We start from the raw sequence: 12,066 nt of genomic DNA on the forward strand, positions 1-12,066 counted from the left end.
TGGTTGACTGTTACATTGCTTAATGCTGAATTGTTGAATGAATGAATGAATAAATAAATAAAACAATTATGAGCTAAAGTGCTTATGCAGTTGCTTAATGCAATACATATAGTATGCCGAAACACCAATATTGCTAACTGAATTGCACTCCTTCTTATAGCGCAGCTTCAGCTCATTAATCTTCTCTGTCTTGGTATTACAGCAATTGGCAAATATGTTTTCCGGGTCCTTAACATCACCAACGGCCCAACCTTCTTGGAATAAACGCCAGCAAATCTCTGGCTGGTCCATCACATCCACAAGCAACTCAGTCTTTTTCTTTGAGACCTTGGACAAATGGTGGATATTGATTTTGGCCGGAAGAATTCGAGTCAGCTCGGCCTTAACGTGATTAAAGCCAATCCGTGCCTGCGTGAGTTTGCACCGGGCCTCGACCAAAATAAGCGTTTTCTGGTCGAAAACAGCCCATTTCGCGTTGTAGCAGCCAAAGACATCGCGTGCCCGGGCAAGCTCGACTGGGGACAGTGGCTGGGAACCAACCTGCACCACAGCCTCAGCCGCAGCTGCAGTTGCAGGCACACAGCGCTGATCCTGAGGACAAACTGCAACATTCGCCTCTTCTCCAGAGGGCAGTACACGGGCGGCGTGCGCCTGCAAAGGCTCATTGACAGCCTCCTGAGCGACATCTCCACTGGGCAGCACACGATAATCCAAGACTCCAATCTCCAAGAGATCGCCAAATGCGTCCTCAACCAGGGTCAGGGCATTCCGCTGCAGCTCTAGCAGCCTGCTCTTAGCCTCGCCCAACTTTTGCGCGCACTCGTGTTCTTCCAACTGGAGCGCATCGGCCTTTTCAGCGTACTTGGCCTTGACGCGTTCAATCTCAGCCTGGCACTCAGCATTGATTGCGACCAGTTCGTCTGCAATGATTGCTTGCATCCTTTTGTGGTCTGCTTTGGTCTTTTCATAGTCGACCTGGGCCTGCTTGATGGCTAGAGTAATCAGACGGTTTGCGTCTGGATTGGCATAGACTGGTGGTGCACCCATGGCATTGCGGGTATCCTGCTGGTGGGCATGAGCCGCGTTGGACATGGTGCTGGATGATGAATAGAAGGAGGAAATGTACTGAGCCATTGGACAAAAAAAAGAATAAAATGTCACATAAATAGTTAGAATAAAATATTTGACGTGCAAAATATTAGTAAAGTAAAGAGGGTAAAATATGGCGCAATACTTTTTTGTGTTGTTTGTTTTTAATTTCTACCAGGCAGCAGTGACAACGAGGCTTTGTTTATTTTAGGCTTCAATATATTGCTGTCCCCATTTCTATATTTAGTTTACCTACACTCAATTGTTAATATTACAATATCATGCGCATATAGTTATTGCACCAAACAAATCAAAGGAATAAATATTTTTAATGATGTTTTTTTATAAGAAATATACGAAATGGAAAAAAAGAGGCCAATTAAAATAACCTTTTCAAAAAAACGAAATAAAAACATAAACCTTTACTTGTTTGATATGTCTACTTGCTGACGCTCTTCTTCTTCTGCTTTGTCTTGGCACCGCTACCGGTGGGAACGACAAACTGGTTCTCGGCATTCTGGATCTTGTTCGAGAGTTTCTTAAACTTTGCGACAAAGAAGCCATCCATATTGTGTGCATGTGGGTAGAACCGGCGAGTGAGGTTCAAGGATGAGTGGAAGCTCTGGCCGCGGAAGCTAGTGAATCCCTTAGCGCCGAAATCCAAACCCGTAGACACCAGCTTGACGTTAGGGCGCTTGCTCAGGGCGTAGTTGACAACAGCCTCATCCTCGTCGATGGTCACGGAGCACGTGGAGTAAACAATGTAGCCGCCGGTGGCAGAGTCAGCGTTGGCAGAGTCGATAGCCGACAGGATCAGCTCCTTCTGCAGGTGGGTCAGCATGTTGATGTCGTCCTGGCTCTTGTTCACCTTGACGGAGGCATCCTTGGAGATGACGCCCGTGCCACTGCAGGGTGCATCCAGGAGAACGCGGTCGAAGCCACCCATGACCTTGGGGAACTCACGACCGTCGTAGTTGCACACGATGGTGTTGGAGATACCCAAACGGTGAATGTTGGCAACCAGGGCCTTCTCACGCTCCTTGTTGGCATCGTTGGCGACAACGAGGCCGGTGTTCTTCATCAGGGCCGAGCAGTACGTGGTCTTGCCGCCGGGGGCAGCTGACATATCCAGAACCTTCTCGTTCTCCTGGGGCGCCAACGACATGACGGGCAGGAAGGACGACGCTGCCTGAATCATGTAGTGGCCGGCCATGTACTCGGGGGTGGCACCGATAGGCACGGGCGAGTCGAAGATGGTCAGACCGACCTTGGTCCACTTACCGATGGGATCAAGGTTGACACCGCGGTTAATCAGTGCCTGGGCAAGATCACGTCGCCGGGTCTTCAGGGTGTTTGTGCGGATAGTCACAGGGCGTGCAACCTCATTAGCCTCAAAGAACTCAACGGCCTCGCTGACAGTGAACAGCTGAAGAAGCTTGTCCATGAGGAACTCGTTGTACCCGTAGTAGAAGCACATGTCGCGCTGCAGCTGCTCCATATAGTCGTTGCGAGAGCTATCGGGCGCGCGCAGCTCAGAAAAGTTGTTCAGCACGCGGATAATCTCCTGGATACGCAGCTGCACCTGGGACAGATCCAACGGCGCTTCCTTTTCGGCCTCGACCTGCTTGGCCGACGGCAGCATGAAGATTTCGCGCTCGCCCTCGACCACGTCCTCAGCAGCGGTGGCTTCAATATCAGCCATCTCCTCGTCCTCTTTGCGCATGGCATCAAGCTTACGCGAGCGCTTCTCCATGTCACGGAAGGTCACGGCAGCCTCTTCATCCAGGTCCTCGTCGGAATCCATTTCGTCGTAGGACTCGATGCCGCCCATATCGCTGTCCTCCTCATCATCGCTGTCAAGCAGAGAAAGAGGCATCTGGCTAACACCCTCCTCATCGTCGTCTTCGTCAAACTCTCCCATGGAGTCGTCTTCGTTCTCGGAGGCACTTGCCAACGGAGCATTGTCCCATCCGTCTTCGGGGGCTCCCTCGGCAGTATAATCCGGCGCATCATCACTGACAATGTCCTCCTCTTCCTCCTCCTCACTCTCGGGCTTTTGTACAACAGCAACCTTGGTGCGCTTGTTCTTCGTGTCGGCAGAGGGCTTTTCGGCGGCAATGGTGCGCTTACCGTTACGTCCATTGAACGCGGGAGCAGCAGCAGCAGCAGCAACAGCAGGTTTGGCGGCGGCGGCAGCGGGGGTTCTTCCACTGGAAGTAGCCTTCTTTTGCTTCTGTGCGGCTTCCTTTTGCTTGCGAGAGCGGGTATTCTCGTGCTTGAGCTGATCGTGCAGAGCCTTGGTCACCTTACCGGTAACCATCTCCTTCTCAAGAGGCAACGGCCCAGCTTGCTTGTTCCTTGAAATACGACCCATTGTTTCTGGTGTATGAGGAAAAAAAGGTGGTTTAATGTGTATAAAAAGGGGTAGAAATATAAAAAAAGAATATACTAAGCACAGTGGAAGCAGAGAGACAAATATTGTTATGTTTTAAGAGGGGCGTTTGCAAGTACTACGGTTTTTTTTTTCTTCCTCATAGTTATTTTCTATGCATGATCCAATTTTTTTTTACGTTTTTTCTTCGCTGAGCAAGGTTAAAATCAATCCGATCACGAAATCAAAATCAAGCCTGCAAATATTGTTGAAAATCCACAAGCTGCAGCATATGAAGAATTAAAGAATTGATGATATTGATGATATTGAAATAGTAAAAAGATATTAATTGGATCCCTCCAGTCGCCAAAAGCCCGACTATGCCGGCGACAACGTCTTGACAATACCGCGCGCGCGGCGTCAATGGAGAACATCTGTTGCACAAACAGCGGTGACGTATAAAAGGCAGCGCAGTCATTGACGCCAAAGGACGCAGCCTGCGACTCAAACTCGGGCTTTGAAATCTCCACCCGCTCCGGGATATTCCCACCAAACCTGAGAGCGTAAAAGGTCAAGCGCTCCTGCACGAGCTTTCCAAGCAAGTAATACAGCAGCTCAAAGTGGTCGCGGCGCGTGTATAGGTACTTGTTAAACTTGCGACGCAGATTGCGCATGACCGAGTGCTTCTGCGCCGAGATGAAGCCCTCGAGCGCCACGCGAATGGCCACCTCAATGTCGTCGTTGCGCACGTAGTCGCGCAGGTGCATGCGTGCGTGCGCCTCGGCCAGCCGCACCATCGACTCGATGTGGCGCACGGTGATCGGCACGCTGCCGGTGGCCAGCGACTCGCGCCGCAGCTCGCCGTACAGGTGCGCGACCTTGTCAGAGTACCGCTCGGACATCCGCGGCTGCACGTTCTCGCGCGCATACATAATGTACTTGCGCAGCAGGTCCTGCGGGATCACGTCCATGTCGGCGTCCGACTGCGGCTGCGGCTCGTCGGCGCCGCCCGGCTGCTGCCGCTGTTGCTGGAACAGCGGGTGCGACCGTGTGTGGCTCTGCACGACAAAGCGGCCGAGCATCTCGTCCATGACCGGGTCGACCTCGTCGCGCACCACGCACAGAACGTCGAACCGCGACAGGATCGGCTCGGTCAGCTCGACGTTCTGTGAGAACGGCAGCGCCGGGCGGTAGCGGCCGCCGATGGGGTTGGCGGCGGCAATGACTGAGCAGCGCGCCTGCAGCGACGTGACGATGCCGGCCTTGGAAATCGAAATGCTCTGCTGCTCCATGGCCTCGTGGATCGACGTGCGGTCGGCATCGTTCATCTTGTCAAACTCATCGATCAGGCACACGCCGCGGTCGGCCAGCACCAGCGCCCCGCCCTCCAGCGTCCACTCGCGCGTCACCGGGTCCTTGCGCACGCTGGCGGTCAGACCGACAGCGCTGGCGCCCTGGCCGGTCGTGAACACCGCGCGGTGCGCCGTGCCCTCGACGTACTTGAGGAACTGCGACTTGGCCGTTCCCGGGTCGCCCAGCAGCAGCACGTTGATGTCGCCGCGCGTGCGCAGCTTGCCGCCGATATCCTTGGCAACGCCGCTGAAAGCGCCAGCGCCAGCGCCGTCTTGATCTGCTCATGGCCGTAGATCGACGGCGCGATCGACCGGATGACACGCTTGCCAACGGCGTCGTCGCGCGCAAGCCCGCGGATCAGCCGCCGGTCCTCCTCGGTCAGCCGCACGGCCGCAAACTCGTCGGCGCGCTTCGACACGTGGTTGGCCTCGATGACAGTGCTGAAGACCGGGAATCCCTGGCGGCTGTTGAGCGCCGCGTCCATGGTGTGGGCGTAGACGCCGGTGACTTCGATCTCCTCGCCGGGCTTGGCGCAGTCGATCAGGTCCCACAGCAGGATGACCTCGCGGTGGCGCGGCAGCCGGCCCGGCGGCACCGACCCGGGCGTCTCCTGCAGCGTCAGCCGCTGGTAGTTGCGGTAGACGGTCTGCTCGGAGTTGAGCGAGAACGGGCCGCGCGCCTGGCAGTTGACGCACATATGGATGCGCACCTCGTTCTGCGCGTCCTGGTAGAACGGGCCCAGCACGGCGCCGCACTTGCCGCAGTCGAACTTGACGTACTTGAGCTGCGGGAAAACACCGGTACGGCGGCTGACGACGCCGCTGATGCGTACCAGGCTGTTGAGCTGCGCCTGCCGCAGGTCGCGCAGCGAGCAGGTGGTTGGTAGCTCGGCCACGCGCACGTGGATCTCGGAGCGGATGCGCGCATAGTCGGGGAACATCGTCAGCACGGCGTCCATGGCCACGTCATCCATGATGCTCAGCATCTCGCGTGGCGCGTTGGCCAAAAAGTACGCCAGCAGCGGCCGCGCGCGCGCCAGGTGCGCGTACGTCAGCTCCAGGCTCTCGCCGTTGGCTGCGCCCAGCCGCCGGATGCGCTCGCCGTAGACCGACGCGCCGACGTCGTCGACGTACGACAGCAGGAAGCGCCGGAACTCGCGCGCAATGGTCTGGCGCGGCCCAGCCTCGCTGACCCACGCGGCCACCGACCGGCCCTTCATGTCCTTGAGGTCGTCCATGGTCAGCGCGCGCTCCTCGTCGCCCGCCGTCTGCGCCATGTCCAGCAGGTGCGCGTGCTTGCTCGCCACCCCGCCGGCCGCGCGCCGCCCGCTGCGCGAAAACCGCGCGTCGTCGGCGTCCTCAAAGTCCTGCATGAACGCCAGTGGAATGCGCGACTTGGGCTGCCCACGGCCCTCCTCAAAGTCGCGCCGCCGCAGCCGCGCCTCGATGCGCGCGCGCTCGGCCGGGTCCATCGACCCAAAGTCGGTGTCGTCCAGCATGTCGGCGTCATAGCGGTCCAGCTGCGCGTTGTGCCGGTAGTCGCTCTCCATGCCGGGCCCGAACAGGTCCTCGCCGTCGTCGTCCTCTTCCAGCGCCAGCATCTCGCCCTCGTCGTCGCGCAGCTCGGCGTCCTCGAGCCGCTCGGGCAGGTCGTCGTCCAGGCCGTCGATCTCGTCGTCGTCGTCGTCGCCGTCGCCATACCGCGAATATCCCATGAACGGCGACGACGCCGGCGGACTGGACGGCGGCAGCGGCCCGTCCATGCCTATGCGCCCTGGCGAGCTCGGCGGAAAGTTCATCCGCCACCGGGCGTCGCCGGCTGCGCGGCGTCTTCGTTGTCGGACAGTGTCTCGGCCTGCCTCTTGCGGTTGCGCCTGTTGCTCTACTGGTGTGGAATAAACAATTATAAAGTATAAGACACAAAGGCAATGGGGATTAAATGAGCATGTAGGAAGTGGGGAATAAATAAGCATACAGACAGTGGGCGAGCAGCATACAGGCAGTGAGCGGCCAGCATACAGGCAGTGAGCGGCCAGCATACAGGCAGCGGGCCGCCATTCAACTATGATCATCCGCAGTGTTTGAAGCCTACCATTGTTTTTGGCTGTGAATGTGGTTTTTGCTTCTTTTTTTGTTGCTGGCTGCGAGCTGGGGCGGGCGGAATGTGCGGAATGTACGGGATTTAAAGATAAATTAAAGAAGTGTGGAATAGCCAAGCAAGAATAGAGTACAGAAACAAAGAAAAGAAGACCTAGACTAGAAATAAATTTTTTCTACAAGTTCTTGATGCACAGTGTCTCTTGCTCTTGTCCTTGTTTGTTATTTTTTCCCTCTCTCTTTCTTGGTTGGAATGTTTACTTTAGTCGCAATCGCTTAATTAATCAAGCAACCCATCAATCACTATGCAGTTTTCCGATTGAATTTCCAAAAGAGCAAAGGCAAAATGGAAAATGGAAAAACACATACATTTTGCATATCAACAAGACACAAAAAACACAAATCCCCCCTCTACGAAAAGCAGTAACCCAGAACAGCCTTAAACGCTCACGCTATTCAAATGTAACTGCCATCTGCTACATCTATTTACCCTCAAACAATACCAACACACTGCTGGGCCGACATGACCTGTGTCTCAAGTGAGTAAATGATATTTTTGGCAAAACAAACAAAGGATAAAAAACAGCCCACTGGCTGCCTCCTGCTCAGATCTTGCCCCAGACACGGTCCTGCTCAGATGTTGCCAAACACGGTCCTGCGCTTGTTGGCGTTCTTGTGCGACTTCTGGTGATGCACATGATTCTCGCACAAGAACTTGCCCTCCAGGCTGTAGTAAACGTCGCGCAGCGGCTCGCTGCAGTAGCTGCAGGCGAAGCAGGCCGGATGGAACCTGCCCTCGTACACTTGGGCGCAGGGCCCCTCGATGGGGTTCTTGCACGACCCGCACAGCGAGTTGTTCAGCTTGTGGTAGTCGTAGCGGCAGTACGGCCGCTGCTCAAACACGTAGAACGACTTATCGGGGAACGGCTGGCGGCACTCCTGGCAGTTAAAGCACGCGCGGTGCCACCAGGCGTCCAGCGCATGCACGGACACGTCCTTGGATGCTTCGCACGGCAGCGAGCACGACGGGCACACAAGCGGGAACATTCGGCGATAATCGCGCACGCAGTAGATGCGGCCCTGGTGCTCAACGCCCTGGATGCCTGCCGGCAGGTCGCCGGACTGCGGGATCCGCGCCGCCTGCACCAGAGCGCCCTTGGCTTGGGAAACGGCGGTCCCGCAGGTTGCGCAGCCCAGACGCCTGTGCGCGCTGCCGGTGCTGGCTGTGCTCGCCATGCTGTCAAAGCGCCCACGCCGCACGGCGTCCACCGGCGACGTGTTGCTGGCCGAGCTGGTTATGCTGTCGCGGTCTGACTCGTTGCGCACCTCGGCGCTGAGCACCTGCATCTCGCCCATAAGGTCGTCCAGCAGTGAGTCCAGCTTGGCCGACTTGAGCCCGCGCGCGCCCACGCCCGCGCCCTTCTGCAGGCTCGGCACTCGCGTTGCACTGGCCCCCAGCGCCGGGCTAGGCCCTACATTGTGGCTGGCTGCGCGCACGTGCCCGCCAATCTGCGTGTTGATCTGCGGCAGCCCAGATACCAGCGACTGCTTGCGGCCGTGTGTCGGCCCGACCAGCAACGCCAGCACGTCCAGCGGGTTGGAGGCCTCGGCCGCTTTTTCGTCCCACGATGCCGCCGCGCTGCCGCCGCTCAGTGACGATAGCGCCTTGCGCTCGGGGCTCGCCATGTCTGCGGCCGCGAACCCAGCCACGTGGGTGGGTGTGGGCGACGCCGATGCGCTGAACGACCGCGGCACCGGTGTTTTGCGCGACGAAATGCAGATCTGCGTGTCGACCGGGGTGGCCGGTGGCGAGCCGGTGCCCTTCGCCTGGCCATCCGCCCGCAACTGGCCAGTGGGGGATACCGGGATGCTGCGCACCTTGGTCGGATGCGACTTCATCATGCTGCCGATGGACAGCCCACCCTCGCGTGCATCGCGGCCCTCCTCGCTAGAGTTCGAGTTGGTCGATGAGCCGGTCTTTCTGTGCTCCCTGTTGCTAGCTGCAGCCGGCTGCTGCTGTCTATGCGGCTGGCTCTGGTGTTGCTGAGGCTGGGGCTGGGGCTGGGGCTGGGGCTGTGTTGGCTGCAGCCGCACAAGAGTGTTTTTGTTTTTCCACAGTGGGGGCGGGTGGTGAGCAGCAGAAGGAGCAGCCACCGGCGCGGGCATCGGTGAAGCAGCGTGCAGGGGCATCGACGGCGACGGGCCGCCGGACAGTGAAAAGCCCGGCTCGGACTCAGATGGCGAAAACGTCGGCATCCGCTTTCCGCCGGACGCCACCGGCGGCGACACGCGGCCAGCCGCTGCAGGAGAGCCCCCAAATGAATTGTCGTTTCCGGCCATTTTCTGCATCAGCTTGTTTTGCTTCGTAGCCATATTGGCGTGTGCGAACCCGGACTGTGCCGAATATCCGCTGGGCCCTCCATGGCGCAGCTCGTCGCGCGCCTTCTCCAGCCGCACCCCCCTACTGTCCTCGGCCCTGCCGGTGCCATTGCCAATATGCATAGGCTGCGCGAGCGAGCGCGAGACTTCCATTGGGCTGAACCCGGCCGCCAACGAGTCCAGTGACGCGCTACTGTTGCTTTGCGCATACTGCGGCGGCAACCGCCGGCTTTCTGGTGACACCACATCGTACAGGCTCTCGTTGCTCACCACCCCGCTACCCTTATACGACGCCGCATTCTGCAGCATACTGTCGAAATCAAAATCCTTGCTGCCGTCCGTATCCTCTGAGAGGAACTTTAGGGACGGTTTGTACGCATTGGGGAACGCCTGGCTTTCGATGTTTTTACGGTCAATGGATAGTGGCTGCTGTCGCGCTGCCGGTGATTGTGGTGATTGTGGTGATGGGGGTTCGGGCTTGGAGCCTCGGAAAAATGAACTAAGCCCCCGGTCCTTCAGCGGTGGCGGCGGCATCGCGGGCATCGGTGGCTTGGACGAACAGTCATGCTCGCCGATTAGCCGGATATGCACGTCCTGGTTGCACTGTGCGCACTTCATTGTTGGAAGCACCGTGCTATCGCGCGCCCTACGATTCAGCATTTTGGCACTATACGATTTTTTTTGGGGTCTGAGAAATAGAAAAGCGAGGTGTTGTGCTTGTTTGTTTAAGTGAAAAGAGCTCAGGCCCAAGCACACTCAGGCTCTTTCCAAGTATATAATATAAATAGATTAAGTGCAATAAAATGTATGTATGTATGCAAGGCAAGATTTTTCGTAGCGTCCAACAAGACGCGCTATTTGATGTTGTTCAAGACTAATATGTGGTAATGGTGGTGGTGGTGAGTTGTTTTTAATAAGAATAATAAGGAGACGAAAAGATGCGCGTGAATAATAAAAAATTAAAGCTAAAAAGAGAGAAAGAAAGAAAAAGGGACGATAAATAAATAAATAAAAAAAGATAAAAAGCCGTAAAAGACAAAAAAAGTACAATCTAGTTTAAAAACTAAACAGAGAAGAAAGAAAGAAAGAAAGAAAGAGGGACCAAAGTCTTGAATAGAATCGGAATGAAAGAGAAAATTGAGAGAAAATTGAAAAAGGGAGGATGGACCTTTTTCTGAGATGTACGGTTGTGCGTGGGGAAAGGATGAATGTTTACAACACTTGCAGAGAAAATGCGTCCTTTCAAAGGCAGATCCTATCGCTTTTGTGTTTTAAGTTGCCAATATGGCTAAATAAAGGGTCAGACCACTCCAAAAATAAATAAATAAATAAAAAGCTAAATAAAATGGCCCGAGATACCCTAAATGGTCAAAGTTGAGTATTATTTTAAACGAATGGGGCGAACAAGGTTAATGTAATTATAAGGTGGAGAAAAGGGTGTACATGCGTTTGGCCAGACTAGGGTGTCAAAAGAAAAGGAATGAAAGGATGAAAGAAAGAGAGAGGAGAGACTTTGGAGACAGACACAGCCACGCACCCCAATTATTGCATTCAAGCAGACTTAGGATAATAACAATAACAGGATAATTAAAAAGTGGCTGAACAAGCCGTATTGCCGCGCCCAATGCTATTTAGTTTTAAAAGACTATTGAAAGAGGCTTTGTTGTTGTTTACGCTTTTGTTATTGTGCTTGCACCCACTGACTGGTCTTTATGCAATTCTCAGAAGCCCAAAAATAATAATCCAAAAAAAGGAAGTCGGAAAATAAATAATAATGTATAAAAAGAACGGAAAACAGCGCAGCGTCAGCACTGGCAAATGACAACAAATAACAAAAAAGATAAAAATAGCGAAATAGCGAAATAATGGAACGATAATAATTGAAAATTGGAAAATTGAAGAAAAAATTGAAGTGAAGCAAAAAAGATGGCAAAGAATCTTCAATTTTGCTTCTCAGATATGGTCTTTGCAGGGAGGAAGAGACAGTCTCAGGTAAGCAAGAAATGTTTGCAACATTCTCGATGCAAGGATGAAAATGGGTGCAATTAAATATTAAATTCAGCCTGCAGTGAAAATGGCAACTTTTCTCATACAATTAATAGCCGTGCAAAAAATGAAGGGTGGCACTGGCTAAAGAATGAATCAAACACGGCAAAGTGCCAGTAGACCAACATGAATAGCAGTAGAGTTTGTTTAGACAAACAGACAGACATGGCTGGCAGTAGAAAATTAAACATACCAAAATGTTAGCATTTTTTAATGAAAACAAATGTAAAACCATCCGGCAAATGAATTCGCTTTAAAGTGTGTTTCATTTCCCAGATGCAACACCGAAAGGCAAACAAACACACCCCGTTAGCTCCATGAACATTGTGCTGGAATTGGAATTGGAATTGAGGTTGCCTATAAAATTGCGTGCTTATTTGCAAGGAGAAAAGTAAACAAACACCAATTTTAAATCACGGATTTCTTATGTGCCCGAATATTGCGCAAAGAAGCGACACGCATCGCAATACATATATATATTCAAATTATTTTTAGAAATACATTGTGTTGCGCACTCGAAATATGATGTAATTAATTCAAGTTCAGTTTAGCTAAAGTGCGTATTGCAGCAATCAAATCGGAAGCAATGCGACAACAGAAAACTCCGCATTCTGTTTCTGCATATATGGCTTGACTTTTCTTTGCTTCTTGTTCTTTGTAAATAAATGTCAATAAACACATAACCGGTTCCTGCAAGCTTTGGGATACAAACAACACAATGAGGGTTCCGAG

At 53.8% G+C, this 12,066-nt stretch overlaps 4 protein-coding genes across 4 annotated transcripts; all 4 read right to left on the bottom strand.

The window, feature by feature from the left end:
• Positions 1-19: 19 nt before the first annotated feature.
• Positions 20-1,278, bottom strand: BX661DRAFT_185458 (uncharacterized protein). Its single transcript, XM_051536778.1, has one exon. The coding sequence runs from the start codon at positions 1,132-1,134 to the stop codon at positions 67-69; it is 1,068 nt and encodes a 355-aa protein (XP_051390180.1). The 5' UTR covers positions 1,135-1,278; the 3' UTR covers positions 20-66.
• A 134-nt stretch (positions 1,279-1,412) lies between these two features.
• On the bottom strand, positions 1,413-3,566 carry BX661DRAFT_185459 (NOL1/NOP2/sun family-domain-containing protein). Its single transcript, XM_051536779.1, has one exon. It carries the CDS (start codon positions 3,461-3,463, stop codon positions 1,529-1,531), a length of 1,935 nt encoding a protein of 644 aa, XP_051390181.1. The 5' UTR covers positions 3,464-3,566; the 3' UTR covers positions 1,413-1,528.
• A 144-nt stretch (positions 3,567-3,710) lies between these two features.
• On the bottom strand, positions 3,711-7,085 carry BX661DRAFT_206620 (MCM2/3/5 family-domain-containing protein; the record flags this gene model as incomplete). The annotated part of the gene is made up of 4 exons (XM_051538633.1): positions 6,905-7,085; positions 5,125-6,694; positions 3,868-5,059; positions 3,711-3,716 (listed from the first exon to the last, which is right to left on the bottom strand). The coding sequence occupies exons 2-4, from the start codon at positions 6,609-6,611 to the stop codon at positions 3,711-3,713; spliced, it is 2,685 nt and encodes an 894-aa protein (XP_051390182.1). The 5' UTR covers positions 6,612-6,694; positions 6,905-7,085.
• A 517-nt stretch (positions 7,086-7,602) lies between these two features.
• Positions 7,603-7,998, bottom strand: BX661DRAFT_132134 (uncharacterized protein; the record flags this gene model as incomplete). The annotated part of the gene is made up of 1 exon (XM_051532586.1): positions 7,603-7,998. A coding segment is annotated over one exon (396 nt), but the record flags the coding sequence as incomplete, so codon positions are not given.
• Positions 7,999-12,066: the final 4,068 nt, after the last annotated feature.

This window comes from Kickxella alabastrina, assembly GCF_025024165.1.
Source record: "Kickxella alabastrina strain RSA 675 chromosome Unknown BX661scaffold_18, whole genome shotgun sequence".
NCBI lineage: Eukaryota > Fungi > Kickxellomycota > Kickxellomycetes > Kickxellales > Kickxellaceae > Kickxella > Kickxella alabastrina.

Bases quoted from the DNA above. Each gene is read 5' to 3' on its own strand.
- BX661DRAFT_185459 (XM_051536779.1), bottom strand. From the start codon at position 3,463: ATGGGTCGTATTTCAAGGAACAAGCAAGCTGGGCCGTTGCCTCTTGAG.
- BX661DRAFT_185458 (XM_051536778.1), bottom strand. From the start codon at position 1,134: ATGGCTCAGTACATTTCCTCCTTCTATTCATCATCCAGCACCATGTCC.